The following is a 27,243-nucleotide window of genomic DNA, read 5'->3' as shown; positions in this document are numbered from 1 at the left end:
CCAAATAGGAAAAGGAGTACGTCAAGGCTGTATATTGTCACCCTGCTTATTTAACTTCTATGCAGAGTACATCATGAGAAACGCTGGGCTGGATGAAGCACAAGCTGGAATCAAGATTGCCGGGAAAAATATCAGTAACCTCAGCTATGAAGCGACTTAGCAGCAGCAGCAGCATGCAGATAACACCACCTTTATGGGAGAAAGTGAAGAAGAACTAAAGAGCCTCTTGATGAAAGTGAAAGAAGAGAGTGAAAAAGTTGGCTTAAAGCTCAACATTCAGAAAAGTAAGATCATGGCATCTGGTCCCATCACTTCATGGCAAATAGATGGGGAAACAGTGGAAACAGTGACTGACTTTATTTTGGGGGGCTCCAAAATATTAAAAAACAGAGACATTATTTTGCCAACAAAGGTATGTCTAGTCAAGGCTATGGTTTTTCCAGCAGTCACGTATGGATGTGAGAGTTGGACTATAAAGAAAGCTGAGCACAGAAGAATTGATGCTTTTGAACTGTGGTGTTGGAGAAGACTCTTGAGAGTCCCTTGGACTGCAAGGAGATCCAACCAGTCCATCCTAAAGGAGACCAGTCCTGAATATTCTTTGGAAGGACTGATGAAGCTGAAACTCCAATCCTTTGGCCACCTGATGCGAAGAACTGACTCACTGGAAAAGACCCTGATGCTGGACAGAATTGAGGGCAGGAGGAGAAGGGGATGACAGAGGATGAGATGGTTGGATGGCATCACTGACTCAGTGGACATGAGTTTGAGTAGGCTCTGAAAGTTGGTGATGGACAGGGAGGCCTGGCATGCTGCGGTCCATGGGGTCGGAAAGAGTCGGACATGACTGAGCGACTGGACTGAACTGACTGCATACAGACATTCTGGGGAGAGCGGACCAGAGGAGAGGAGAGGGGCGGGGCCTTAATTTATCTTCGGTATCTTTCTATGGTTTTGAGTTTTCTAACTTGAAATAAACAGAACTTTAAAGCAAGGAATATCTGAGTGGAGAACTAATGCCTCCCACTTTTTTTTACTTTGTATCTGTCTGTGTTAAGAAAGATCTAGTAAATCATATATTTCTAAGTTTCCCTGGGATGGTTTATTTAATTATTTCTCCCCATCATTTTTCCATTACGTAGTTGAAACTACATTCGTTTGTACTCATGATTATTTTTTCATGTTTAATATTCCCCTGGATCCCTTATCATGCTTTTTCTCCTTAAATTGTTGTTTGATATTAAAATTGCTAACAAGTATTCTTTTTATTTGTATTTGCCTTAGAGCTTTCCGTTTATTTTCAGTCCTGAAGTATCCTTTTGTTTTAACTGGCTTGTGTTGACTGGATAACTCTGGTTCTTTTTTTTTTTGGTCCATTCCAACGTGTTATATTCCCTGTTTATTGACCAGTGATTTCAACCCCTTTACAGTAGGTCATGATTGTTAGCGCAGCCATTTTCAGACTGGGGCATGGTCATTGCTGGGGGGTGTCGGGCCTTCCCAGAGCTGCACTGGCAGAGGCAGCCTGAAGGGGGTCAGTTTCCAGAGCTCCCGGTTCCGAGTGTCTGGGGTGGCTGGCTTCCCTTCCTCACGTGACCCCTCGCAGTCCCACTTTTCTCACTGCGTGGAGAGAGGCAGGCATCTCGCTCGCCCTTCCCAAATCTTATGAAGATCCTTGCTGCAGGATGCAGTAACCTTCAGTGGACCAAGCAGGAGTAATTTGAGAATGCGTTGGTCCTGAAGGAGCCTCCCTCGAGCCAAGTAAAGACAGCATCTGCAGGAAATAGCGAAGGGGGCAGCTCTTGTTTCATCCAGGCTGCTGGTTTTGTGCAGAGGGCCGCGCCCCTACCTGTCTAGTTGTCTGTTCTAAAAATAAGAATTCTCTCGCTGTGGTGTGGATAAGCATGTTAGAGTTGGAAAATTGGTTTTTTTCTGAGTAGAAAGTGAAACTAATGTGGCCGGACAGTTTGATAGAGCAGACAGGCTCTGCCAGTGAAGTTTTAGGGCAGACCTTTTTCATAAACTGAAAGAACTTAAGCTCACATCTTAAGTTGCATTTATAAACATTAGCATATTTAATCCATGCATACCATGTATGATGTTTCTAAGTATTAAGTCCTTTGCAATCATCTGAATTTCCTGTCGTGGTCCGAGTGCAGGTAGGAAAAGGATTTCCAGACATGAGACAGAATGAGAGGGGAATAAAGTTTATCAGAGTGGGAGCGGAGAAGGCAGTGGCACCCCACTCCAGTACTCCTGCCTGGAAAATCCCATGGATGGAGGAGCCTGGAAGGCTGCAGTCCATGGGGTCGCTGAGGGTCGGACATGACTGAGCGACTTCCCTTTCACTTTTCACTTTCATGCATTGGAGAAGGAAATGGCAACCCACTCCAGTGTTCTTGCCTGGAGAATCCCAGGGACGGGGGAGCCGGATGGGCTGCCGTCTGTGGGGTCACACGACTGAAGTGACTTAGCAGCAGCAGCAGCAGCAGCAGCAGAGTGGGAGACGCTGTTAGAACAGTGGGCCAGCTCAAGGGAGAACCAATGCTGAACAGGGGTCCTCAGTCCACTTTTATAGCCAGGGTACAAGGAGTGGGATAGGGGTCTTGCGGGTCGGTTGCTGGTTGAATGCCACATGTATACTGGGTAGGGGAAGAGTAGGGCAGGTGCCTTCTCCCTCTGGGGTAGGAGGGGGTATGGGTTATACTGTTCCATTGACAGTTACAACATGGGGGCGGGAGGGATGATAAGGGTCTGGGCTTTCTGCCCCTGTGTTCCCAGACCCTCCTTGGCTTTGTCTGCTCTCTCGTCCCTGGCTCACCACGTTTCCCACGAAAAATTATAGATGTCGCCTTAAAAATATGCAGAAGGGTATATAATTTTTCTAAATATTTCTAGAGGGTACATAGCAGAAAAACTGGGGGACTAAATAATACACATATTTCTTCTTAGTCTGTATTTTCTGTTTTTAACACTGTTTTTTCCTTGTTTCCCCCCCCACCCCCACCCCCATCCCCATTCTAATATACATGCTGAATTTTCTTAAATTGAGTTGAAAACTATAGATTCTCTTTTTACTCTCCTGGCTGCTCCTCCTAGCTCACTGTGGCCATGCTCACTCTTCTTTTTCATCATCATTGTTTGGAGTCTGGTCAGGGTCTGGCTTCTCTGGGTCTTCAGTGCTCTGACCTCTCTCTTTCCCATAGAGTAACCCGCCCCCGCCCCCGCCCCCCCACCACACACACACACAAGGAATTTTTGTTCGGAATTAGAAATGCACTCCCTTAAAAAATGGTTTCTGACTATTATTGCTTACTCAAACATAATTAAACCTCCAGCTGTAAGAAACTTTATCAGATTTTTGCACCAAACCCCCCCCATTTTTCTAACCATTTAAATCATTTTGCAGTTTGCAATTCAGTGATATTTTTTTGCAATACTGTGCAACCATCATTACTCTGTAGTTTCAAAACCTTTTTATATCACTTCAAAAGAAAACTCCATACTTATTAAGTCATCTCTTCCCATACCTCCCTACCATCCCCCCATATTCATTATATTTTTAATGTTTTTTTTTTTTTTAATGTTTTGCAATCTTTGGGGGCTCTTGCTGGTTGAGGAGAGACTGCCCTTCCCAGGGCAGTAAATTTACTGTAGACAGTAAATCTGTTGGTGAGTTCACTTTTCGTATACACACCAGCCAGTCTGCAGTCCATACTCTCAACCTCTGTCTGGCTCACATACCAAGCCAGTATTTCTTCCTGCCCTAAAGCTTCTCCGGGCCCCACAGCCTGCTGGAATTATTCAAACCAGCCAATCCTAGTCTGTTTATCCCGCTCTGCTTTCCCCACGGAAATTCCGAGAAAGGCTGCAGCCCCTGGCCTTCCGCTCGCTCCTTCCTGCCTGCGGACCAGCACTGGCGCCTCTGCAGCACAGACCTTTTGTTTCAGGGGGACGGTGAGTAACATTAACTTTTCTTTCAGTGGCACTGCTGCCACTCAGTCACCTTTATGGATTAAGATCCAGACACAAATTAGCACCACTGCGACGGTGGTAATCTGTGTCCTGTCTCTCTGTGAATTCTACATTTCTTGTATAAATGGAATCATACAGCGTGTGGCCTTCATATCTGGCTTCCTTCACTTAGCGTAATGATTTCAAGGCTTACCCATGCTGCGGTGTGTATCAGTACCTACCTCCTTTTTATGGCTGAACAGTGTTAAATTATATGCTCCCTCTTTTCTGTAACTAGTTATTTCTTCCTTCATAAATGTTCTTTTGTGCTTGAATATATCCAGTAAAAGTTCTTCAGAGTAAGATCTATACCTAGTAAACTAAGATTTATATACCTGAAAATGCATTTCTCCCTCATATTTAAATAATAGTTTAGTTTGGTATGAAATGCAGGTATCGAAGATTTTCCCACTAGAATTCTGAAGATAACATTCTATTGTCTTTTTGCAGCTAGGATGTAGAAGTCTGGTCTGACTTTCATTTTTCTATTGGTGATCTGATTTTACACTTGGAAGCTTCTTAGAATTTTCTCTTTGTCTGATGTTTGTAAATATTATAATCTGGGTGCGTGGACATGCACACTTATGTGTTTTATTTATCAATTCTATTTGTCACCCTGTGAGCCTTTTCAATCTAAGCTGTTAGGTCTTTCTTTCTTAGATTCTGAAAAACTCCGTCGTTGTTTCTCCAGACGTGTCATCTCTTTTTCTTTCCTTCTCACAGGAATTGGTATTTTTCTCCTTTCCTGTTCTTCCTCCCTGATGTGCCTCTTGTTGTGTTGTGTCAGTCGCTCACCCGTGTCCGACTCTTTGCGACCCCCTGCGCTGCAGCCCGCCAGGCTCCTCTGTCCCTGGGATTCTCCCGGCAGGAATCCTGGAGCGGGCCGCCATTTGCTTCTCGAGCGGATCTTCCCAGCCCGGGTCTCCCACACTGCAGGCCGATTCTGTACCATCTAAGCCACCAGGGGAACCCAGGTCAGTTGTGTGACCTGATTTTGTGTTTTTCATCTCTTGTCAGTTCTTCCACTGAGGCTGCCCATTGAGTTCTTTATTTCAACAGTTACATTTTTACACTAAAAAATTGCTTTGGTCTTCTTTCTCATAGCTTATTCCCACCTTATAATTTGCATCTTCCCTTATATCTCCAATGATTTTATTATGCTTGTTAAATTTTCAAAGTGTTTCCCATGGTATAGTTTGTCCATAAGAAAAGCTTCTATGTGTTTCATTTACTATCACACTACTCTACTACAACACTGCTTCACTTTTAAAATTTTTATTTACTTTTGTTAAGTATAGTTTATTTACAATGCCGTGTTAGTTTCTGGTGTAAAGCAAAGTGATACAAGATACAGAGTGTATAGTTCCCTGTGCTATATAGTACGTTATTATTTATCTATTTTATGCATACTAGTATGTATCTGTTAATCCCAAACTCCTAATTTACCCCTCCCCTCTCTTTCCCTTTTGGTAGCCATAAGTTTATTTTTGATGTCTGTGAGTCTGTTTCCGTTTCCTAAATAAGTTCATCTGTGTCGTGGTTTAGATTCCACATGTAAATGACATCACACAATATTTGTCTTTCTCTGACTTACTTCACGTAGTAGGATAATCTCTAGGTCCAACCATGTTGCTGCAAATGACGTTAGTTCATTCTTTTTTGTAGCCGAGTAGTATTCCATTGTAGGAGAAGGCAGTGGCACCCCACTCCAGTACACTTGCCTGGAAAATCCCATGGACGGAGGGGCCTGGTGGGCTGCAGTCCATGGGGTCACTAAGAGTCAGACGTCAAACGTGACTGAGAGACTTCCCTTTCACTTTCATGCACTGGAGAAGGAAATGGCAACCCACTCCAGTGTTCTTGCCTGGAGAATCCCAGGAACAGGGAGCCTCGTGGGCTGCCGTCTATGGGGTAGCACAGAGTCAGACACGACTGACGTGACTTAGCAGCAGCAGCAGAATGCATACCTTATGCGGATGAACACTTAGGTTGCTTCCATGTCTTGCCTACTGTAAACAGTGCTGCTATGAACATCGAGGTGCATGTATTTTTTCAAATTAGAGTTTTCTCCGGATACATGCCCAGGAGTGGAATTGCTGGATCGCATGTCGTGTTGGTAACTAATTTTCTAAGGAAGCTCCATGCAGTCCTCCATGGTGGCTGCACCAATTTGAATTTCCATCAGGTGTAGGACGTTTCCCTTTATTCCACACCCTGTCCAACATTTGTTATTTGTAGACCGCCATTCACTTCTGATCCCAGATGTGTGAGGTTTTCACACGTGAAGCATTTCCACGACACTAACTGGGTGTCCTGCAATTATCTGGAGATAGCGTCAGATCCCGTAGGCTAAGGGCTCTGTCCCACAAGGCTGTCACCACCCAGCCCCACCCCCGTTTCTGCTTCAGATATCAGTCATAAATCCAGGTTATTACCTGGGCTTCCCACCAACTGGCTATTAATGGTAGGTTCCCATACCCCATTTGGTGGGGTTCAATTAATTTGCTTGGAAGAGCTTGTAGAACTCAGGAAACCAGTTTATTACAAAGGAGATGAAAGGATACAGATGAAGTCAGATGTAAAGATATAAAAGGCAGAGTCCAGAATGGTCCCGAGCACAGGGACTTCTGTCCTCATGTTGAGGTTGTCTTGCCCTGCCAGCTCTGGATACATTGTCTTCACCAACCTGGAAGCTCTCCAGACCCTGCCCTTTGGGGATTTTATGGAGCCTCCGTTAAATAGGCATGATTGAGTACATCATAGCCAGTGATTACTGAACTCAACCTTCTTGGAAGCAGAGGCTTTGGATTGTAAATTACAACCTAAGGGGGTTCCCTTAGGGGATTTCCAAAAGTCACTTCATTAACATAAACTCAGGGGTGGTTGAAAGGTGCTTGTTATCAATAACAAAAGACACAGTTTGCTTTTATAGCTTTCACACAAAGCTATTTCAGGAAGTGAAGACTAAAAGACCAAGTATTATAACAAGGAATGCTTCCATTGCTCTTATACTTTGGAAATTCCAAGAGTTTGGAGACCTCGGAGCCAGAGACAGGGACAAAGAGGAAATATGTGTTTCTTAATGTATGTCATGTTTTGTGAATGTTGAGCTTTAGGCCAACTGTTTTGCTCTCCTCTTTCACTTTCATCAAGAGGCTTTTTAGCTCCTCTTCATTTTCTGCCATAAGGGTGGTGTCATCTGCATATCTGAGGTTATTGATATTTCTCCCGGCAATCTTGATTCCAGCTGTGTTTCTTCCAGTCCAGCATTTCTCATGATGTACTCTGCATATAAGTTAAATAAGCAGGGTGACAATATACAGCCTTGACGTACTCCTTTTCCTATTTGGAAAGGAAAGCTCAACATTCAGAAAACGAAGATCATGGCATCCGGTCCCATCACTTCATGGGAAATAGATGGAGAAACAGTGGAAACAGTGTCAGACTTTATTTTTTTGGGCTCCAGAATCACTGCAGATGGTGACTGCAGCCATGAAATTAAAAGACGCTTACTCCTTGGAAGAAAAGTTATGACCAACCTAGATAGCATATTCAAAAGCAGAGACATTACTTTGCCAACTGAGGTCCGTCTAGTCAAGGCTATGGTTTTTCCTGTGGCCATGTATGGATGTGAGTTGGACTGTGAAGAAGGCTGAGCTTTTGAATTGATGCTTTTGAACTGTGGTGTTGGAGAAGACTCTTGAGAGTCCCTTGGACTGCAAGGAGATCCAACCAGTCCATTCTGAAGGAGATCAGCCCTGGAATTTCTTTGGAAGGAATGATGCTAAAGCTGAAACTCCAATACTTTGGCCACCTCATGCGAAGAGTTGACTCATTGGAAAAGACTCTGATGCTGGGAGGGATTGAGGGCAGGAGGAGAAGGGGACGACCGAGGATGAGATGGCTGGATGGCATCACGGACTCGATGGATGTGTCTGAGTGAACTCCAGGAGATGGTGATGAACAGGGAGGCCTGGCGTTCTGCGATTCATGGGGTCGCAAAGAGTCGGACACGACTGAGCGACTGAACTGAACTGAATGTATGTCACAGTTTTTGTCGTTAAAATGAAGCCTTTTTAAAAAATCTTTGTTTTGTAGTGCTTACACTTCTTAGGGGTACTACAGTTCTCCCTGTGAGTTCATTGTTTTCTCGGAACGTTCAGTTGCCCCGCTAGTCCTGTGGGGGTTTGTGCTGCAGATGAGTTTGGCCAGGAGCTTAGTTGAGATAAGCTCCCCTGGTGGCTCAGATCCTGCTGCAGTGCAGAGACCCAAGTTTGATCCCTAGGTCAGGAAGACCCTCTGTAGACGGGAATGGCAACCCACTCCAGTATTCTTGCCTGGAGACTTCCACGGACAGAGATACAGTCTGTGGGGTCGAAGAGTCAAACACAACTGAGCGACTAACGCTTTCAGTTTAGTTGAGATGGAAGTTCCTCAGGCAGATCACCATAATAATACGGACAAAGCCCATCTCTTCCCTTTCCAAATGCTTGGGTTTGAAAAGCAAGACCGTATCTGTATCCTCTCTGTACCACCAATAGTTCATATCTTTTTAATCCCCAGTCTCTGCAGCAGAACAGTTCTGAATACCCACTATGTACCAAGAATTATGCTGGGTACAGGTGGTTATAAAGGATGAATAAAACATGGTAGCTCCTACCTAAAGGAAATCAGCTATGACAGCTGAACTGATAATGTTGTTAAGTGCTGAAGAAACACAGCAGCAGGAATGACTTTTTCTGGGGGTGTAGGGGGCACTAAGTGCCTCCTTGAAGAGGCAGTATGTAAATTGGTTCTTAGAGGACAAAAGTCTGACTGCAGTTCGTCATGAAGCTTGCTAATTGCTCTCGACAGTGAAGAGTAATTCAGTGAGACAGTTATAAAATTCTGTTTAAGGAAGCGCCCTATAATGTGTTACTGCGAATTGAGCTCAGCACCTAGTAACGCTGTTCAGGGTATAGTCGGTGCAGGGTAGATGTTGAGTTCATGAATAAATATATGAATAAAGAAATGAAGGAGAAGGGCACCAGTGATGGTCACTAATTCTGTGTAGTGATTTCTGTCCTCTTTTCCTCTGCTCCTAGGACGCAAGAACCTTCTACTCAGAACACTCTGCCTTCTTTTTAACACAAATTCTCATGAAAAGCCAGTATTATATAAGCATGATTTTTTTTTTCTGTGTTTCTTAAACAAAGATGCTTGTATGCTCAAATATCCCACCGAGACTAAGTAGAAGAGATTAGTCTGTTTAGAGAAAAGGAAACTAAAATCAACCGGAGCCTTAAGCCACATGGCGACTAGATCTTAACTGCATTTCCTAAGTAAGCTATCTGTTAGTATAGCTCCCTAATTTATTTTCAGCCGTTCTGCTTCCTTTTGAGATCTAGCCACGTGGAAAATACCTCTTTCAATTCAAGTCAGTATAGTTGTCATTTATTGAGCATGATCAAGAGCCATGCCTTAGCATTTAATTTAATATCCTATGTGAGATTTGGTGCCCCTTGGCTTCATTTCTTTATTGGTATATTTATTGATGCAGCCAGCATCTACCCTGTACCTAGTATATTCAGAACAGCTTACTAGATGCTAAACTCAATTCGTAGTAACACATTATAAGGTGCTACCTTAAACAGACATTTTTTTAACTGTCTCACCAAATTGCTCTTCAAGTGTCAACAGCCTCTATCCTATTTTTCCAACAGTTTCTATTTCCCTGATACAGTCGACTTAGAAACTGGTGCTGCACCTGCAACCCATAGTTACTAATATAACCAGTCCTTTCACTTAACATGAGGAAGCTGGGTCAGACGTGGAGGAAGTGAGTGCCCAAGGACACACAGCATGCCAGTAATGAAGCATGGGCTAGACTCCTTATCTCAAAATCCCTGGCCATAGATCTTTCCACGTTTCTTGTTCTGTCTCAGAATTCTTCCACTCAAGTGCTGTATTAAAGCCAAATGGTAGAGGGTTTTTTTTTTTAATGCCCCCCCAAATTCACTCTTACCTGTTATCTATTTATTGAAGCCAAAAAAAGAGAGTAGAAACATGTTTGGAGAGCAGACGAAATGAAGGATGAAAGTAAAAGGCACGTTTCCACAATAATAATATTTAAACTCAGACTGGTATCTTTAGGAAATGCTCAGGAAATGAAAAATAGTGCCCTTTGATACTTTAATAATCATAATGAATTTCTGCTTCTGGCTGTGACAGAGTAATTGTTACAGACTTGTCATCTTGACAGAAGCAACTATGAAACTGAACAAAGCATTCAAGATTCCTGAATAGATGGAAGATATTGAAACTCATACAAAATATTAAATTCTTAACAGTTTTCAGGCACTGAACAGGCAGCACAGTACTCTGAGTGGAGAAGCCCCCGTGATAAGCCCCACCATTGGTCTAGCTTTCTACCTGGAGTTTCCTTCTGGTCCTGGCACAGAATGGTGGAACCCAAGCTAAAAGTTGACCTTAGTGAGCTCAGCAGTCAGATGTTGGAATTCCAAGCTTCTGAAATAGCTGGACATTGCAAGGGCAAGGAAATAGGGAAGCGGAAGCCAGCTTGAGTTTTGTGTAGGGATTCACTTCAGGTTGTTGGCTGAGGGCTGCTGTGAGTGAGTGAGACTGTCCGTGAGACTCAGCACAGACGGCCTTCTGTAGGGCTGAGAGCTGAATGATGTCCCCCGTCAGGCAGTGCTGGGAGATGCTGGAGACGCCTGCCAACCCAAATGAAGAGACCTCACTGAGCGCCTAGGCATTCGGGTGAGACCTCAGAACAGCTGCGCCTCAGGAATAAGGACTGTGCCCTTGAGAAAGGAGCATACCCTAGGACCAAATTCAAAATGGAACCAGAACTTGAGAAAGAATTAATCCAAGCTTGAGAGCACTAAAAGGACCTGCCAGTAATTTACCTAAGAGCCGAGACATCTCAGTGCCTTTGAAGGAAGACGCCATAATCCAGACTCCGAGTGTATCATAACAGTGTCAGATGGGTAAATTCGTGGACATACAGTCAGAAGATACGACCTACAAACATAAGGGGAAAATCAGTAGACAGGTGGCTCTGAAGTTGGAAGTACTCTGAAGCAGACAAGTACTTCAAAGTTGCTGGTATAAAAATATGTTCAAAGACTTAAAGGGAATGATGGATAAAAAGACCAAACAGATGGAGACAGAGAAATGGAAATTATTAAAAATTTGCCAAATGGAAATTATAGCCCTAGAAATAAAAGTTTTAAAATTCACTGGATGACGGAATATTCCCTGGTGGTCCAGTCATTGGGACTCCATGCTCCCACAGTAGGGGGCGTAGATTCAGTCCCTAGTCAAGGGACTGAGACTCTGCAAGCTGTGTGGCCCAGCCAGAAAATTCACTGGATTAGATTACAGGTGGATCAGAGACAGCACCGGGAAGTGTTGGTGGACTTGGAAACGAACCAATAGGAATCGTCTAATCTGAGAAACAGGAAAATAGTACTGAAAAAAATTAGCAGCCTTGGTGACTTGTGAGGTAGTAACAAGAGGTCTACATATGTAGAAGCAGAATTCTGGAGGGAAAAGGGAAAATGGGACAGGAAAAAATTGTTTAAAGAAATAATTATCAAAATGTCCCACGTGTGGTGAAAAGCCTGAACTTAAACATCCAAGAATTCCAGTAAACCCTAGCAGGATAAATATAAAGAGAACCACGCCGGAGGCCATCATGGTCACAACTGCTGGAAACCAAAGGAGTGAAAATATTAAAGGTGGCCAGAAGAAGGATTACATAGAGAGGGTGATGATGTGAACGATGGCTGACTTCCGTCAGATGCTGTGGATGCCAGCAGGTAGCAGAACAACAGTTTTGAGGTGCTGATAGAAAAAAAAAATCTCAGCATTCTCTATTCAGAAAAAAAAAAAATGCCTTTGAGTATGTTAAGCAAAACAAAGATATTCCAATAAAAGAAGAGTAAGAGATTTTATTGCCAGCATCCCTGATGTATAAGAAACGCTAATTGCAGTTCCTCAGTCTGAAGAAAAATGAAACGCCAGACTGGAAGAAACACAAGCTGCAATCAATTCAAGACTGCCAGGAGAAATATCAATAACCTCAGATATGCAGATGACACCAACCTTATGGCAGAAAGTGAAGAGGAACTCAAAAGCCTCCTGATGAAAGTGAAAGTGGAGAGTGAAAAAGCTGGCCTAAAGTTCAACATTCAGAAAATGAAAATCATGGTGTCCGGTCCCATCACTTCATGGGAAATAGATGGAGAAACAGTGGAAACAGTGTCAGACTTTATTTTGGGGGGCTCCAAAATCACTGCAGATGGTGATTGCAGCCATGAAATTAAAAGACGCTTACTCCTTGGAAGAAAAGTTATGACCAACCTAGATAGCATATTCAAAAGCAGATACATTACTTTGCCGACTAAGGTTCGTCTAGTCCAGGCTGTGGTTTTTCCTGTGGTCATGTATGGATGCGAGTGTTGGACTGTGAAGAAGGCTGAGCGCCGAAGAATTGATGCTTTTGAGCTGTGGTGTTGGAGAAGACTCTTTGAGAGGCCCTTGGACTGCAAGGAGATCCAACCAGTCCATTCTGAAGGAGATCAGCTCTGGGATTTCTTTGGAAGGAAAGATGCTAAAGCTGAAACTCCGGTACTTTGGCCACCTCATGCGAAGAGTTGACTCATTGGAAAAGACTCTGATGCTGGGAGGGATTGGGGGCAGGAGGAGAAGGGGACGACAGAGGATGAGAAGGCTGGATGGCATCACGGACTCGATGGACATGAGTCTGAGTGAACTCCGGGAGTTGGTGATGGACAGGGAGGCCTGGCGTGCTGCAGTCCATGGAGTCACAAAGAGTCGGACACAACTGAGCGACTGAACTATACCATTAAGGATGGGAGTGGATTTATGCACTCGTAAAGTTCTTATGTTTTACATTAGTGTAATATTAATTCTAAGTATATTGTGCACAGTCAAGAATGTATATTTAAATGCCTAGAAAGACCTCTAAAAAATAATGTAAAGAGGAATAGCTAAAAAGTCAACAGTATAGAAAAGTTAAAATGTAGTTTTAAAGAGTATTTAGTTTACCCGAAAGAGCGCAGGAAAGGAGTAACAGGGAAACCAAAACCAAATGAGATAAACAGAAAAAATAGCAAAATGATAGGCTACTACCCAAACACATCAATAAATGTAAATGGACTAAATACTCCAATTAACAGGTAGAGGTGGGTATGCTCACTAGCTTGATTGTGGTGATTATTTCATAATATATATGTCTAGCATCAGCCAAGGAGTGCAGGTAGCCTCTGGAAGCTGTAAAAAGGGCCAGGAAATTATTTTCCTGTAGAGCCCCCAGAAGAGCCTGTTGAACTTTCCAACACCTTGGTCAAGCCCAGTGAGGCAATGAGATCAGTGTCAGATGGCTGGCCTACTATGATCTTATAAAACTAAGGTAATAATTTTGTGCTGTTACAAGGCATAAGTTTGTGGTAACTTGTTTTAGCAGTAAAAAAATTTATAAGGACAGAAATAGATAAACCAGGCAAACAGTGAGCATAAGGAAGTTTGAATGGTTGCATTAATATCAGATAGAGTAACCTTAAAGACCGTTGTTAGCAGCAGTAAAGAGGGGCATTTTATACTGATCAAAAGGGCCATTCATCCAGAACACAGAATAGCCTTAAAAATATATGTACCTAACAAGAGCTTCAAAATACATGGAGGAAAACCATTTGACAGAAACTGACAAACCCCCAATCATGGTCGAAGGTTGTAACACTCTTGTGTCAGCAGTTGGTAACAACAGTTAGACAGAAGTAAGTCAGCGGTGACAGCAGACCAATACGGACATAAGGTCTGAACCAAACTGTTAAGCGCCTTGACTTGCCGGGCGTTTTTCGACCCCTGCACCACTATTAAGTGCCTTGACTTGCCGGGCGTTTTTCGACCCCTGCACCACTATTAAGTGCCTTGACTTGCCGGGCGTTTTTCGACCCCTGTACCACTATTAAGCACCTTGACTTGCCGGACGTTTTCGACCCCTGCACCACTTAATCGCCTCGACTTGCCGGGTGTTTCCGACCGCTGCACCACTATTAAGCACCTTGACTTGCCGGACGTTTTCGAGCCCTGCACCCAGCGTTAGAACACACCTTCTTTCCTTGTGCGTGTAGCACAGTCACCAAGACCAACTACCTTCTGGGCCGTTGAACAAGCCTCCATAAATTTAAAAGGATGGAAGTCATACAGGAAAAATGAAGAAAGACTCCTGTGTATGTTCTTTGACCACAGTAGCATTAAGTTCTGCTAAGTCGCGTCAGTCGTGTCCGACCCTGTGTGACCCCATAGATGGTAGCCCGTCAGGCTCCCCCGTCCCTGGGATTCTCCAGGCAAGAACACTGGAGTGGGGTGCCATTTCCTTCTCCAGTGGATGAAAGGGAAAAGTGAAAGTGAAGTCGCTCAGTCGTTTCCGACTCTTGGCGACCCCATGGACTGCAGCCCACCAGCCTCCTCTGTCCATGGGATTTTCCAGGCAAGAGCACTGGAGTGGGGTGCCACTGCCTTCTCCGAGTATTAAGTCAGAAATAAATAATAATAACAGAAGTAGGATAACATCGAACATTTGGAAATTAAAGCATTTCTCAATAATCTGTAGATAAAAGAGTCACAGGGTAAAATAGAAAATATTTTGAACTAAGAGAAAAAAAAACCACAATATGTCAAAGTTTGTGGTTTGCAACCTAAAGCTGCTTTTAAAGGGAGATGCGTATCTTTGAAATCCTTTGAAAATGCATTTTCGACACTTGGCTCTCACTGACTGTGCTTTCAGCTCTCCAGTTAGAAGCACTCTTTCTATTGTACCATACTCGGAACAGCTGTTTTCTGCTCTATCGGTAATGACATCTTAACACATCAATTTGCTAACCTGTCAGTCGCTTCCTTTCTGAACAGTAAAAGCCCTTCAAGGACAAGAGCTGCCGTTCAGGTCGGTGTTTTGTCTCCAGTTTCTGACACAGTGCATGACGCTTGCAGGGTTCTCAGTCAGTTCTGAATGAAAGCTGGGGAGTGGATCTTACCTTCCTGAGAACCCAGTGGAGACAGGCGGACTGAGGATGATTAACCCCGTTTTACAGCAGAGGAAACACAAGCCCAGGTTCCCTTAACAAGCCAGTGACAAGGCCAGGCTTCCATCACCCCTCAGATATTTTCTTTTCAGGCCACCGATGACAGAAATGTCAACATTCATGAGAAGCGTCTCCCTAACAGAAGTACGGAGTTTATTCGCGAGTAAACCGTGAGACCTTCCCCAGCTGTAATACCATCATGGCATGTGTGCACGCTGGAGGATGGGTCAGGTGCCTTTCCGAAGGCATCTAGGGAGCCATTGGCACTGGGCCCCCGAGTCGGGACAGGTGGGGAGCCAGGGCCTTGGCCTTCTCCACGCCACGCCCACCCGCCTGGCCCCTGCAGAAAGCACCGGAGCGCGAGGCTGCAGCCTGGCATGCGGGCCGCCCACACTGGGGGCTCTGTGCCGCAAGCTCTGTTTCTCTGTTTTCTGCCGAGGTTTCAGTTCTCAACTGGGGCTTGTTTCCCCTTTGTCTCTGGTTCAGCTTCCTTTTCCTGTTTGGTTTCAAGTAGAGTCTAAAACTCGAGTTGCTGCCTTCCCAGAGTCTGTGCGCTCAGGTCAGCTGGCCTGGCGGGAACTCGGCACTCACCTCCTCGGGCTCCCTGTCCTGCAGACTTGCAGCCATGGCCACTGTGTGAGTATGGGGACTGCAGAGGACAGAGGGACCTCAGGAGCAGACCTGCAGCTGTAGCGGTGTACAGCCTGAGGGACCATGGCAGCCTCCCCAGGTCCCCCGGTTGCACTGATAGGGAGACCGAGGCCAGAGGGCAGGAGGACTCACGGCCACCAGACAGTTAGGGTTATGATGGAGCCGCCCGCTCCGTCCGCTGGTCTGTCCACCGCACCAGCCTGTGCCTCTATATGCCAGTTGTCGTTAGTGGCGCTGTGTGTATATGTGTGTGTGTGTGTGGCAGAAGCACTTCCTCAGAAGTCAGACACCTGGCTCGGTTGGTGGGGGGCTCTGAGCTATCTCAGGGTCTGGGGTTTGGCTCAGAGGTGCTCTTCTCTCTAGAATGGCCTGAGAACGCTCGGGGGTGTTCTCTGAATCCTGGGCACAGAGGGAGGGACTGGGTTGCCTTTTGTACAGGTGGAGACCGCATGGGCTGTCACAGCGGAGCCCCGACCTTCTACCCAAGGCTCTTGGGGCTGAGTGTAGGCAGCGGATGGCTTGGGCTGCGGTGGTTTGGCACGTGTGTGGGCACCAGCCAGTCCACATCCTGCCCTGGTAGTTGTGAGCTACTCTATCCAAAGGTGAGATTGCGACTCAGACTTGATTCTCCCCCACCCTGCGACCCCATGAAAGACTGGATCGTAAGACAGAGCTTTATCTTCTGGGATTTGGGGCACTGAACTTCATCAACTCATGGCAGCCCTATGTCTCAGCATAAGTTATACTCCTTCCCCTTTAAAGATTCCTTCTCAGTTCCCAGACTTCTGTTTCACTAGTGTTCTTGTTTGATTCTTTCAACCATGTCGGGTGGTCGGCTCAGGAAGGGTCATCACTGCTGTTCAGGGGGCAAGGAGACCTGGCCTCTGACCAGCCTTGGAGCTTTGCTCAGGGCCGCGTGGCTGGTTGAGGAGGGCCGGGAGAGCCTACCCAGCACAGGACAGCCGTGTCAGGAGGTTCTCCTGGGACGCCAAGCGGGCTCTCTGTAGGCGGTCTGCGGGGAGTTACGATAGGGACAGAACAGTAAGGGGGCCCGTCCAGCGCTCCTGGTCAGCAGGGGAGCTTTGGCCATCACAGCATACCCCACCCCACCCTGAGGGCCTCAGCCAGGCTGCCAGAGCCCCTTCCTCCAGGCCCAGCGGCTCACAAAGCCCAGGGACGCAGTTGGCCTCCCCTGCTCCTTTGCAGCCGGTTTTCCTTTCCTTTAACATTTACTTAGTTGGCTGTGCCGGGTCTTAGCTGCAGCATTCAGGATCTGCGGTCTGCGTTGCAGCACGTGGGATCTTTAGTTGCGCCATGTAGAATCTAGTTCCCTGACCAGGGATTGAACCCGGGCCCCCTACGTTGAGAGTGCATTGTTACACTGGACCATCCGGGAAGTCCCTGCAGCCAGTTTTATATCATTTTAGTCATTCCCCTGAGCTTTGCGGGATTTGTGAGTAGAGCTGTGGCAAACAAGACTTGCCTCTTTAAAGGCACGTCAGCTTCCACAGAGGGCAGGGCCCAAAGTCATCATCAGCCGAAAGCTACACTGTGGGAAGCTCAGTGTACTAAGGCAGAAAACAATATTGGAAGGAAACGAGGAGGGAGCGGAGCCATTCCTCAACCGTTAAAACTGTAGCAGGCTTGTGAGTCTCCATCTTCCAAGCAGCTCGAGGCCCTCCACCTGCAGTAGGGCGCCCAGGGGAGTGGTGCTTCAGGCACGTTAGCCTCCTCGTCGACCAGATTCGCCCTCTCTTATCTTTTAAGTATTCCTCCATATTTGTTTAAGAGGGGAAAAGTTGTTGCTGGTGATAATACCTTGAAATCTGAAAACTACTGATTTAGTCCAGCTCTGAGGTGCACGGATGGGGAAACTGAGGCCCAGAGTCAGGGCAGAACCTCTCCGTGAGTGAGTTAGTGGTCCAGCCAAGCTGCAGGCCAGGTTTTCTGGCGCCCCCGCCCCGTGAGGCCCCGGCCCTAGGGCTGTCAGCGGGGCTGCCCCTGCAGCAGGGCTGTGGAGCCCGGTCACTGAAGAGCGTCTTGAAACTTTGCTGTCCTGCTCTGATCAGCATCTGATGGGAGTGTGTTGTCTTCCCTGGGTGTCCTGAGGCAGGAAGTGCCTGAGAGCCGGTCTAGACTTTGACAGCTGACCCCTTAAAAGAGAAAATAACAGCGGTACCCAGTTTCCAGTTCTCTGCCAGGCATTGTGCTCATCATGTGATCTGATGTTGTATTTAATCTCCTCCTCTGTGGTTCCCACCGCTGTTCCATCTCGCTGGTAAGGACAGGGGTCAGCAGAGTCAGCTTACCAGCTCCAGGGCACACTGTTGGGAGAGTTGGGGTCTAAAGCCAGGCCTCTTGTGTTTTCAAAAGTAAGGGGTCTCACCGAGTCGGACACGACTGAAGTGACTTAGCAGCAGCAGCAAGCTCATCTGTAACCTCTCAAAGGAACTTGCCCAGAATCACAGTTTGAATCAAGGCTCCTAGTCTCTGTTACTCTGTGTAGTTTCCCACTGGTAATACCACAGAGGCAGGAGGCCTCCTCAGCCCTCCTGTAGTGCCCATGTTGCTGTCTGTCAGTCATCCTTCCTTTGCCCCCTCCCCTCCCAGCCTAGAGCTGCTTGGGCACGGGGTCTGCGCCTGCCCGTGTGCCCCGGGATGGCACACACTCACTCAGGTTGTCAGCCTGAGCCTGTGATCAGGGAGTCAGCTGGGCTAAGCCTGGTCTCATCGCCAGGCTTTAAGCTTACCCTCGGAGATGCACGTACTGCCCCGTTCCTTGGCCCCAGCCAGATCCCCTCAGAGGCCCCCGAGCCTGTGGACCCCTGCTTCCCTTCCACACAGACTCGGGGACACAGACTCGGGGACACAGTCCTGTCTTCACAGGACTTGGAATTCGGAAGTATCTCTGAGGTTGGAGCCGCCCTTGTGTCCACCTGGCCTGTCAGCTGGGTGGCCTCGAGAGGAAGAGTGGGAAGGCTTGAGACAGGCTCAGGCTGAGGGTGTCAGACTCTCAACAGTTGGTCAGAATGTGTGTTCCGGATTCCACCAGGCTTCCCAGAGAAGCAGGGCCAGCTGTCCAGGCGTCTGGGACACTGGCATCGGAGTGAGGAGAGACCGGCAGTCTTGGCCACACATGGCCTGGCAGTCTGGCCCTCCCAACCAGCTTGGATGGAAGCAAGGATTTGGGGGCTTGACACTGAATTTATTCCTCATTTACCCAAAACCTTTCTTTAATTGACACACTCACAAAACTGGGCCTCAGTCACCATTTGAGATTCTGCGTGTTGCTCAGTGATGTCTGATTTATTGTTTTCATTCCTGTGGTGCAGCTCTTCCCAAAATGTGCTCAGAAAACCTACCCTCTTCGGGCTCTGAGTCAAAACTGTATTTATAATAATACTGAGACATTATTCTCCTTTTTCAGTCTCATCTCATGAGTGCACAGTAGAATTTTCCAGAGGCTCTATGACATGTGTTGACATTGTCACTGCGACAGCCAAGGAAATGTGTGCTTGCGTTTTTTTAAATTTTTAGTTTTAATTTCAGATACCATAAATATAGATAGACTTAATCTCCATAAACAGAAGCTTTTTGGCTCCCTCAGTAATTTTTTAAAACTTACTTTATTGAAGTGTAGTTGATTCACAATGTTGTGTTAATTTCTGCCACACAGAAAAGTGATTACACGTACATATACATTCTTTTTCATCTTCTTTTCCATTATGGTTTATCACAGGATGCTTAGTATAGCTCCCTGTGCTGCACAGCAGGGCCTTGTCTGTCCATTCTACATGGGAGAGTTTGCCTCTGCCCATCCCAGAGCACAGTCCACCCCTCCGCTGGCCCCTTGCAGCCCCCACTGGCAAGCCCAAGTCTGCTCTCTCTGTCTGAGTCTGTCTCTGTGTCATGGATAAGTACATCTGTGTCATATTTTAGATTCTGCACGTAAGCGCTATCACATGGTATCAGTCTCTCCCTGTCTTCACTTAGTGTGATCATCGCTAGCTGCCTCTGTGTTGCTGCATTATTTATTCTTTTGTATGGCTCAGTAACATTCCACTGTGTATATGCACCACATCTTCTGTATCCTCTCCACTGTCAGTGGACATGTAGGGTGTTTCCGTGTCTTGGCTATTGTGAATACTGCTGTTCTGAACATAGGGGTGCACGTATCTTTTTTAATTATAGTTTTTTCCGGATGTCTGCCCAGGAGTGGGCTTGCTGGGTCATATGGGAACTTTGTTTTTAGTTTTTTGAGAAATTTCCATACTGTTCTCCATAGTGGCTGCACCAATTTATGTTCCCACCAGCAGTGTAGGAGGGCTCCGTTTTCTGCACACCCTCTCCACCATTTGTTTATAGACTTTTTAATGATGGCCATTCTGACCGGTGTGAGGCGATACCTCATTGTAGTTTTGATTTGCATTTCTGTAATAATCAGCTACCATCTTCAAATATTTATATGGGTGTAAAGGGGCCCTCAGACCAAAAAACCTTTGAGGACCACTTCTGTAAAATGGTTATATGACTGAACTACAAAAGGCAAGCAAGAATCTAGGCTGGTGGCTCCCATTGGCCAAGGAGAGGACACTGGGGTGCAGGGGCCTCTTGAGTTCAGCAGCTTTCCGAGGTGACATCGCGGTTCCTGGGCCAAGTGGGGTGGCGGCATCATGGGAACCCACGCCTGCTTCTTACAGTCATCAACTGTTTCAGAATGAACATTTTTAAGTTTAGAACAAAGTATCAAATCTGTTTCAGGTCTGTTCCCATTAAGAGAAAAAAGGTCACCCTAGAGAGGAGAAGGCAATGGCACCCCACTCCAGTACTCTCGCTTGGAGAATCCCATGGATGGAGGGGCCGGGTAGGCTGCAGTCCACGGGGTCACTAAGAGTTGGACACGACTGAGCGACTTCACTTTCACTTTTCACTTTCATGCATTGGAGAAGAAAATGGCAACCCACTCCAGTGTTCTTGCCTGGAGAATCCCAGGGACGGGGGAGCCTGGTGGGCTGCTGTTTATGGGGTCGCACAGAGTCGGACACGACTGAAGTGACGTAGCAGCAGCAGCAGAGGGGATTTACTTGTTATCAAGGGGCGTGTCCGTTCCCACTGGGAAGGTCTGGCATCCACTCCAGTCATCAAGTTTGTGTCTCAGAGAGAAGGCAGCTGAATGTGCTTCCTGACGTGGTGTTAAAAAACGGCTACCCACTCCCACCTGTAGGTCGTGTTCTTCCTGTTCACCCCGCCCCCCTCTGCACCCCTGGAGTGCAGTGGGCCATGCACCTCCCCTTGAGGACGCAAACCACACCTCTGTTCAGACATCCAGTTTCTAAGTACCAGGCATGGGCATATACTTGGCGCATAGTCAGTACTCAGAAAAAGGGGTGTTCTCTTGGTTTATTTGTCAGATTAATGCAGGAAGAGAAAGCAGTAGTGACCCAGTCTTATGGGAGTCTTGGTCTCGTCCCCTACCCCTCATGTCCACCCCAAAGAATCCCTAAAGAAGCTGAGAAATATGATACCTGGAAAAACTAGGCACACCTAAAAGCAAGCATTTATGCAGAGATTATTATTGAGCAGTCACTGGGGCTCCAGAGATGAACAATATTTTTAAAACAAACCACAAAAAACCTGCCTCGTGCAAGACAGAGAAAATTGACAGACCTTCAGGACAGTGGCAGTGAGTGGCGTAGGGATTTCCTGGAGGCAGTAGCACTGACCTAAGCTGAGACGGTGGGATGCAAACTGTGTGTGTAGGGAAGAGAAACCGTCCCGGACGAGGGAGGTGCTGGCTTAAGCAGATGGCACATCGGCATGAGGTGAGACCTGAGAGAGCCGGGAAAGTCACCCTGAGCATCCTGGCAGGACGCGGGCTGTCGGGTCCTGCCTGTGCCCCAAGCCCCCAGGTGGAGGCTCACCGCCAGAGGCTTGGGCCGTGCTGCAGGGGCATCCCCCACGCTGGGCCTCTGAGCCCTGCTGTGCCCACGTGCCCTCCCGTGTCACCTCCTGAGAGGGCGATGCTGCAGCCCCACCGAAGAGCCTCTGGGTGACCTTTCTTCACACCACCTGCTGTACCTGCCACTGTTGTGCGGGTCTGTCTTCCCAGGTATCGTATATCTCAGCTTGATGGAAGAGAAATGAGAGCTGGAGGCAGCAGCTGGGAGTTGGGAGCGGGTGCCAGCTCCTATCAGCTTACAGCAGCCAGGCTCAGGCTTGGCGTGTTTTCAGGGGAGAGGGAGAGGGCCCTCCCGGTTGTCTAACCACTTACCCCACTGTGCCTGGGACTGTCCTGGTCTTAGCGCTGAGCATCCTGCCCCGCCTCCCAGGAAGCCCCTCAGTCCCAGGCAAAGCCAGGTTGTCGGTCGGGACAGTGTGAGGAGGTGTTCAGTCTAGAGGGGGCGGACCCGCTGGGTCGGGCTGAGCAGGGCCAGCGGGGAGGGTGAGGCGTGACCGGACCTGAGTACGCTCCTAGGGGACCCGGGGGGCAGCGCGCCCCTTCCCAGAGCAGCAGATCTCTCCCTCACCAGCCTCCAGGGAGCCTCAGTCTGCAGCAGGCCCACCTCAGCCTTGTGGTTTCCTGACTCAAGATCCCAGGCCGCAGTGAGACCCACAGCACTGATGGCAATCTGCAACAGATGCTTCTGTTTGGCAGTTACTTACTGCTTCTCTGAGAATAAACAGAGTAGGATTGTAGGTGCAGTGTTCCCACGGGCACACGACCATGAGTGTGCTTGTGCACAGTTAGAGCAGTTTGCAGCACACGAGGGACCACGTTTACAAAGGGGAAAGCCCCCTGCCTTCAAGGAGCTCGTCATTTAGTGGGGCAGACGGGTGCTTAACGCAGATGCTGTGAAGCAGGACAGACGGGTCAGAGCCCTGGTGAGAGGCAGAGATGAGCACAGCGCTGAGGGGCTGGTCCTTACAGGTCCAAGTGCTGGACAGTGTCCAGGCTCAACCCTGGGCTTGGTTTTCTGGCAAGCCTCTTGGGGTTGGCCTTATTGCTGTCTGTTCCCTTCTTGGTTTGCATCATTTTACTCGAATTTTAGGGCTTCCCAGGTGATGCAGTGGTAAAGAATCCACCTGCCAGTGCAGGAGACCCAGGAGACACAGGTTCGATCCCTGGATCAGAAAGACCTCCTGGAAGAGGAAATGGCAACCCACTCCAGTATTCTTGCCAGGAAAATCCAATGGACAAAGGAGTCTGGCGGGATACAGTCCATGGGATCACAGAGTCGGATGCAACACACACCCTAACTTTAGGACATCATCCTCTGTCCTTCAGATTGTTGTAATAAATGCCTGAAAAGGCCCCGAAAGGTATTTGTAGAGTGGAAAGGATTCCACGTTGACTGCACAGGAAAGAGTGTGGCTGGGATGGGGTGTCACTGACAGCCCATGCAGGGTCCAGAGGGCTCATTCTCCGTCATGCAGGGAGTGGTGGGGCAGGAGTCCAGCGGCTGGTGGACGTGGAAGCTGTACTTTCCCAGGACTAGACGGGGGTTGGGGGAGGCGGAGACTGACTTCAGGCTGCCCTCTCCACATCTCCCCGTGCATTAGTTTTATCCACAGGCGCATCATTGGTTTCTTAGGTCAAGTCCAGGAAGATCCCTGAGTAGATGGCACAGTTGTCTGCAGAAAGTTTGTGTTGTTTTTGCCGCTTTTAAGTGAGAGATATCAGTAGTGGTCTCTGAAGAGTTAACTGCTGAACCAGTGACAAGACTCTTGACTCTGCTGGCCAGGGGCTGGGCTTCTGGGCAGAGCTCAACGTGAACTCGGCTGTCTGAGGAGCCATGAGGTCAACCCGCCTGGTGCCCATGAGGAAACTGAGGCCCAGAGCACGCCCTGACCAGAGAGCCGTCCACGGCTTTGTTATTGTCCATCTCACACAGCACTGGGAGGGAATTACAGGCTGGGGTTTTTTGCAGGGCACACAAATACCTGTACAAAAGCCCCAAATGAGACTGGGCTTGGACTGCTCACTCTGTAAGAGCCTTCTCCTGGGAGAGAAGCTCTGCTTCTACCTCCAGCTCAGAACAGCCTCTCAGGTCCCGGGGGAAAGTCCGTCAGCCTGGTGGTCCGCGTGAACGCAGCCCCGTGTGAAGGGGCCTGGTGGACGGGCCCCACTGGTCAGTGGCGGTTTGCTCTTGTGAAGGCAGCGTGTCTGAGATGAGCCCCAGGAGGACCAGCCTTGGTGCAGAGTGTGTGGGGCTAGGGCTGTGCAGGTAGCAGCAGTCTTTTCCAGTTTAGTAAAGGGAATCACGTACATATGTGTTTAAGATACAATTCAGTATAAACTGTACTTGAAAATACTTGTTTTCAGTAAACCATTTTTGAAAGTACTTGTTCACCAAATTGTTGTTCAGTTGCTAAGTGGTGTCTGGCTCTTTCGGGACCCCGTGCGCTGTAGCCCGCCAGGCTCCTCCGCCCATGGGATTTTCCCAGGCAAGAACAAGGCAGTGTGTTGCCGCTCCCTTCGCCAGGGGATCTTCCCGACCCACGGTTCGAACCTGTGTCTCCTGCATCGGCAGGCACCTTCTTTACCACAGCACCACCAGGGAGGCCCCATTTACCAGATTAACTTTCCTCAAAAAACCTGATTTGGACAGGTGAAGTGTCTGGTGCATGTGGAGTGTGTGTAGTAAGAGTTTCCTACTCACCCACGTGGAGCTGTTAGAAGACGCGGAATACATGGCACTCAGAGACCGTGTCTAGGCAGAGTAGTAATCAAGAGTTACTAAAACAAGAAAAAAAATTATAACTAGATATGATGGATAATAAGACTCACTGTGGTGATCATTTTGCAATATAAACAAATAGTGAAACATTTCATACTCCTGAAACGAGTATAATGTTATATATCAGTTGTATCTCAATAAAAATAATAAATAAAATGCTGACTCCTATAAAACAAAACAAAAATCCCAATGGGATAATAAGACATATCTTAAGTAAAGAAGTACTTCCTTGCATTTAGGTTTTGTTAGTGGTAGTAAAATAAGCAGAGACAGATTAACACTGGTCAAAGTGGGGGGTGAAATTAGGGATATTTGGCCATGCTGTGCAGTGTGTGGGATCTTAGTTCCCTGACCAGGGATTGAACCTGCGTCCCTGCACTGGAAATGCAGAGTCTTAACCACTAGACCATCAGGGAAGTCCAAAAAGAGGGATTTTATTATTATTTTTTTTTTAGCTACAAGTTAAATTTGAACCTGAAGTTGTAAAAAAAAAAAACGGGGGGGGGCAGTGGGGAGGGGCCTGTGACTATAATTACAACTTTAAAAATAGTGGTTTCTGTTTCAGCATCTCCCAGGGGCAAGCGCAGCGGTGGACCCAGGCCTTACCATCTCCGCTGAGCAGCCCCGGAGGTGTGTGTGGGGCCGCCGGGTTGGCCCCCCGTGCAGCACACCGTCCTCGCCCCCCTTCACCCCCACCTCTGCTGGCCTCCCCCGCCTGGAATCCCACATCCCCTTCCTGAACCCGCCTGGGGCTGACAGCTCTGCATCTTTAAACCCACACCGCAGTTTCTTCAGAAAGTCTCCCCAGTTCCCCAAAGCCCTCCAGGCTGAGGTGTGTGATCATTCGTCGTCTTTCCTGAATAGCTCTGAGCTCGCTGAGGGCATCTCTGCATCACTGAATGTGTCTTGACTCCTCACTGGCATCTGTGCTTGTCAGATGAAGACAAGAGGGTCATGCCAGTAGTGGGACCCAGACCCCAAGAGAGCACGTGACCAGGGGGACTCCCTAGAGCAGAGTGGGGTGGCTTTGTCATGTGAATGATGGATACCAGAGCCAAGACGTTTGTTCACTTGTCCACTGGATCAGACAGAACTGTTGGAACACCTCTGCACCTCTGGAGGGTGCGGAGTGGGCTGTCCCTGAGGACGAGGAAAACTCAAGCTGCTCGGCAGCAAAACAGGCTGGTGTGTAGAGCAGGGAGTCCCTGTGGCTGGCAGCTCCATCAGAGGCTCGGTGGGAGCTTGGGCTGCTTTAGAAGATGGGTCGTGTTGTGCGGGAGAGACTGGGGTCCCCTCCAGAGCTCTCTTCACAGGGGCCGGTTAGCAGGCCCTGCTCTGTGCCAGGGTCCTGAGACTGCAGAGAATGAGACCTACGTGTCCCTGCCTGCGGGGAGCCTGCTCCGTGCAGGCTGTGTCTCTTTGGGTCTCCTAAGAGGCAGGCCCCAAGATCCCGAGGAAGGTTAGTTACCAGAGGTCAGTGAAGGATGGAGGGAATGGAGAGGCCCACAGAGCCTCAGGCCACGAGGCAGGTTTGCAGGAGAGGGGGCAGGAAGGACTGAGGAGGAAGCATCTTGGGTTCTGGCCTGGCTGAGGAGGAGGTTTCTCCTGGGCACGACCCCTGCCCCCACCACGGACCAGGTCACCTTGTCACCATTTAGTCGTTGGCAGAGAACATGACCCCTGTGCAGATGTGGTGGGTGTCCAGGGGCAGCAGCTGGGACCTCTGGTGGAGCCAGGCTCTCTGCAGGTGAACTGAAGGGCGCTCCTCCATGGCCATCGCACAGGGTCTCCGCCACACGCATCCTTCCTGGTTGCTCCCCCAGGGGCATCTTGGGGCTTTTGCATCCTATGCCAGTGAGTGCCGCAGCTGGGGCTTCGGCTCAGATCCCCTGACTTGATCGCACCTGTGCCTTGCTGACGAACTTCGTGCTGCGTCTCAGGGTCCCTCCCAGCACCTGAGCCAGCATCCGCGCGCACTTGCTCGCTCCCTTCCCCGTGAGCCTGAGCACAGCTGCAGCAGTGAGTAACACACTTAGCCCCGACGCTGACTAGTAGTTAGTTTCCATCAGGGGCGACTCTGACTTGACCTGGACCAAGGTCTGCTGATTCTGTATACAGTTCACTCTAATTCCTAGCAGACTTCATGAGGACAGGGCCCCAACGGCTCAGCCAGGGGACCAACAACTTGCTGCTGCTGCTAAGTCACTTCAGTCGTGTCCGACTGTGCAGCTCCATAGACGGCAGCCCACTAGGCTCCTCTGTCTCTAGGATTCTCCAGGCAAGAATAACTTGCTAATATTCTCCTAAAAGAGACACAGTTTCAGGCTCCAGAACTCAGAGAAGGCAGAGCATAGTGCTGTGTTTGGCTTTGTTTTTTAAAAAAGAAAAATTATTTTGAGGTGTGTATTTATTTGGCTGTGCTGGGTCTTAGTTGCAGCATGTGGGATCTAGTTCCCTGACCAGGGATCAGACCTGGGTCCCCTGCATTAGAAGCACAGAGTCTTAGCCACTGGACCCCCAGAGAAGTCCCTGGTTATCTTTTTGTTTTGCTTTCTTCTCCCTGCCAATATGATATGGCCGTCTTCTGGGAAAACCCCTGCCTTGTTTGGCTCATCACTGATTTCCCCTTATTTGTTTGTTGAATGAATAATGAATTATGAAAAAAAAAAAGGTGTAGCACGATCTCAGAGCAAAACCCATATCGTACACTCCCAATACGTGTGACCACA

General features: G+C 48.0%; 1 protein-coding gene and 1 non-coding gene across 9 annotated transcripts in view; one reads left to right on the top strand and one right to left on the bottom strand.

Annotated features, from left to right (window-relative positions):
* The window catches only part of EVL (Enah/Vasp-like), a 149,363-nt gene that overhangs the window by 71,375 nt on the left and 50,745 nt on the right, over nt 1–27,243 (top strand). Inside the window, exon 1 of one of the 8 annotated variants that reach the window (XM_040256945.1) lies at nt 3,699–3,957. The exons of 6 other annotated variants lie outside the window; for them this stretch is intronic. Coding sequence is in view for 1 of the 2 variants with exons in the window: in XM_040256943.1 (XP_040112877.1) it covers nt 15,751–15,761 (11 nt within the window). In the remaining variant the exon portion in view is untranslated. Of the gene's footprint in view, nt 1–3,698; nt 3,958–14,672; nt 15,762–27,243 lie in introns of those variants that run through there. One more of the 8 variants, XM_040256943.1, reaches the window with a different exon arrangement.
* Nucleotides 24,859–24,930, bottom strand: TRNAG-UCC. The gene has a single exon. It is a non-coding gene; the product is annotated as a tRNA-Gly (tRNA).

The sequence above is a fragment of the Oryx dammah genome, unplaced genomic scaffold (assembly GCF_014754425.2).
Source record: "Oryx dammah isolate SB20612 unplaced genomic scaffold, SCBI_Odam_1.1 HiC_scaffold_16, whole genome shotgun sequence".
In the NCBI taxonomy this organism is placed as follows: Eukaryota; Metazoa; Chordata; class Mammalia; order Artiodactyla; family Bovidae; genus Oryx; species Oryx dammah.
Note: the sequence above shows the minus strand (reverse complement) of the source record. Positions and strands in the feature narration are given on the sequence as shown.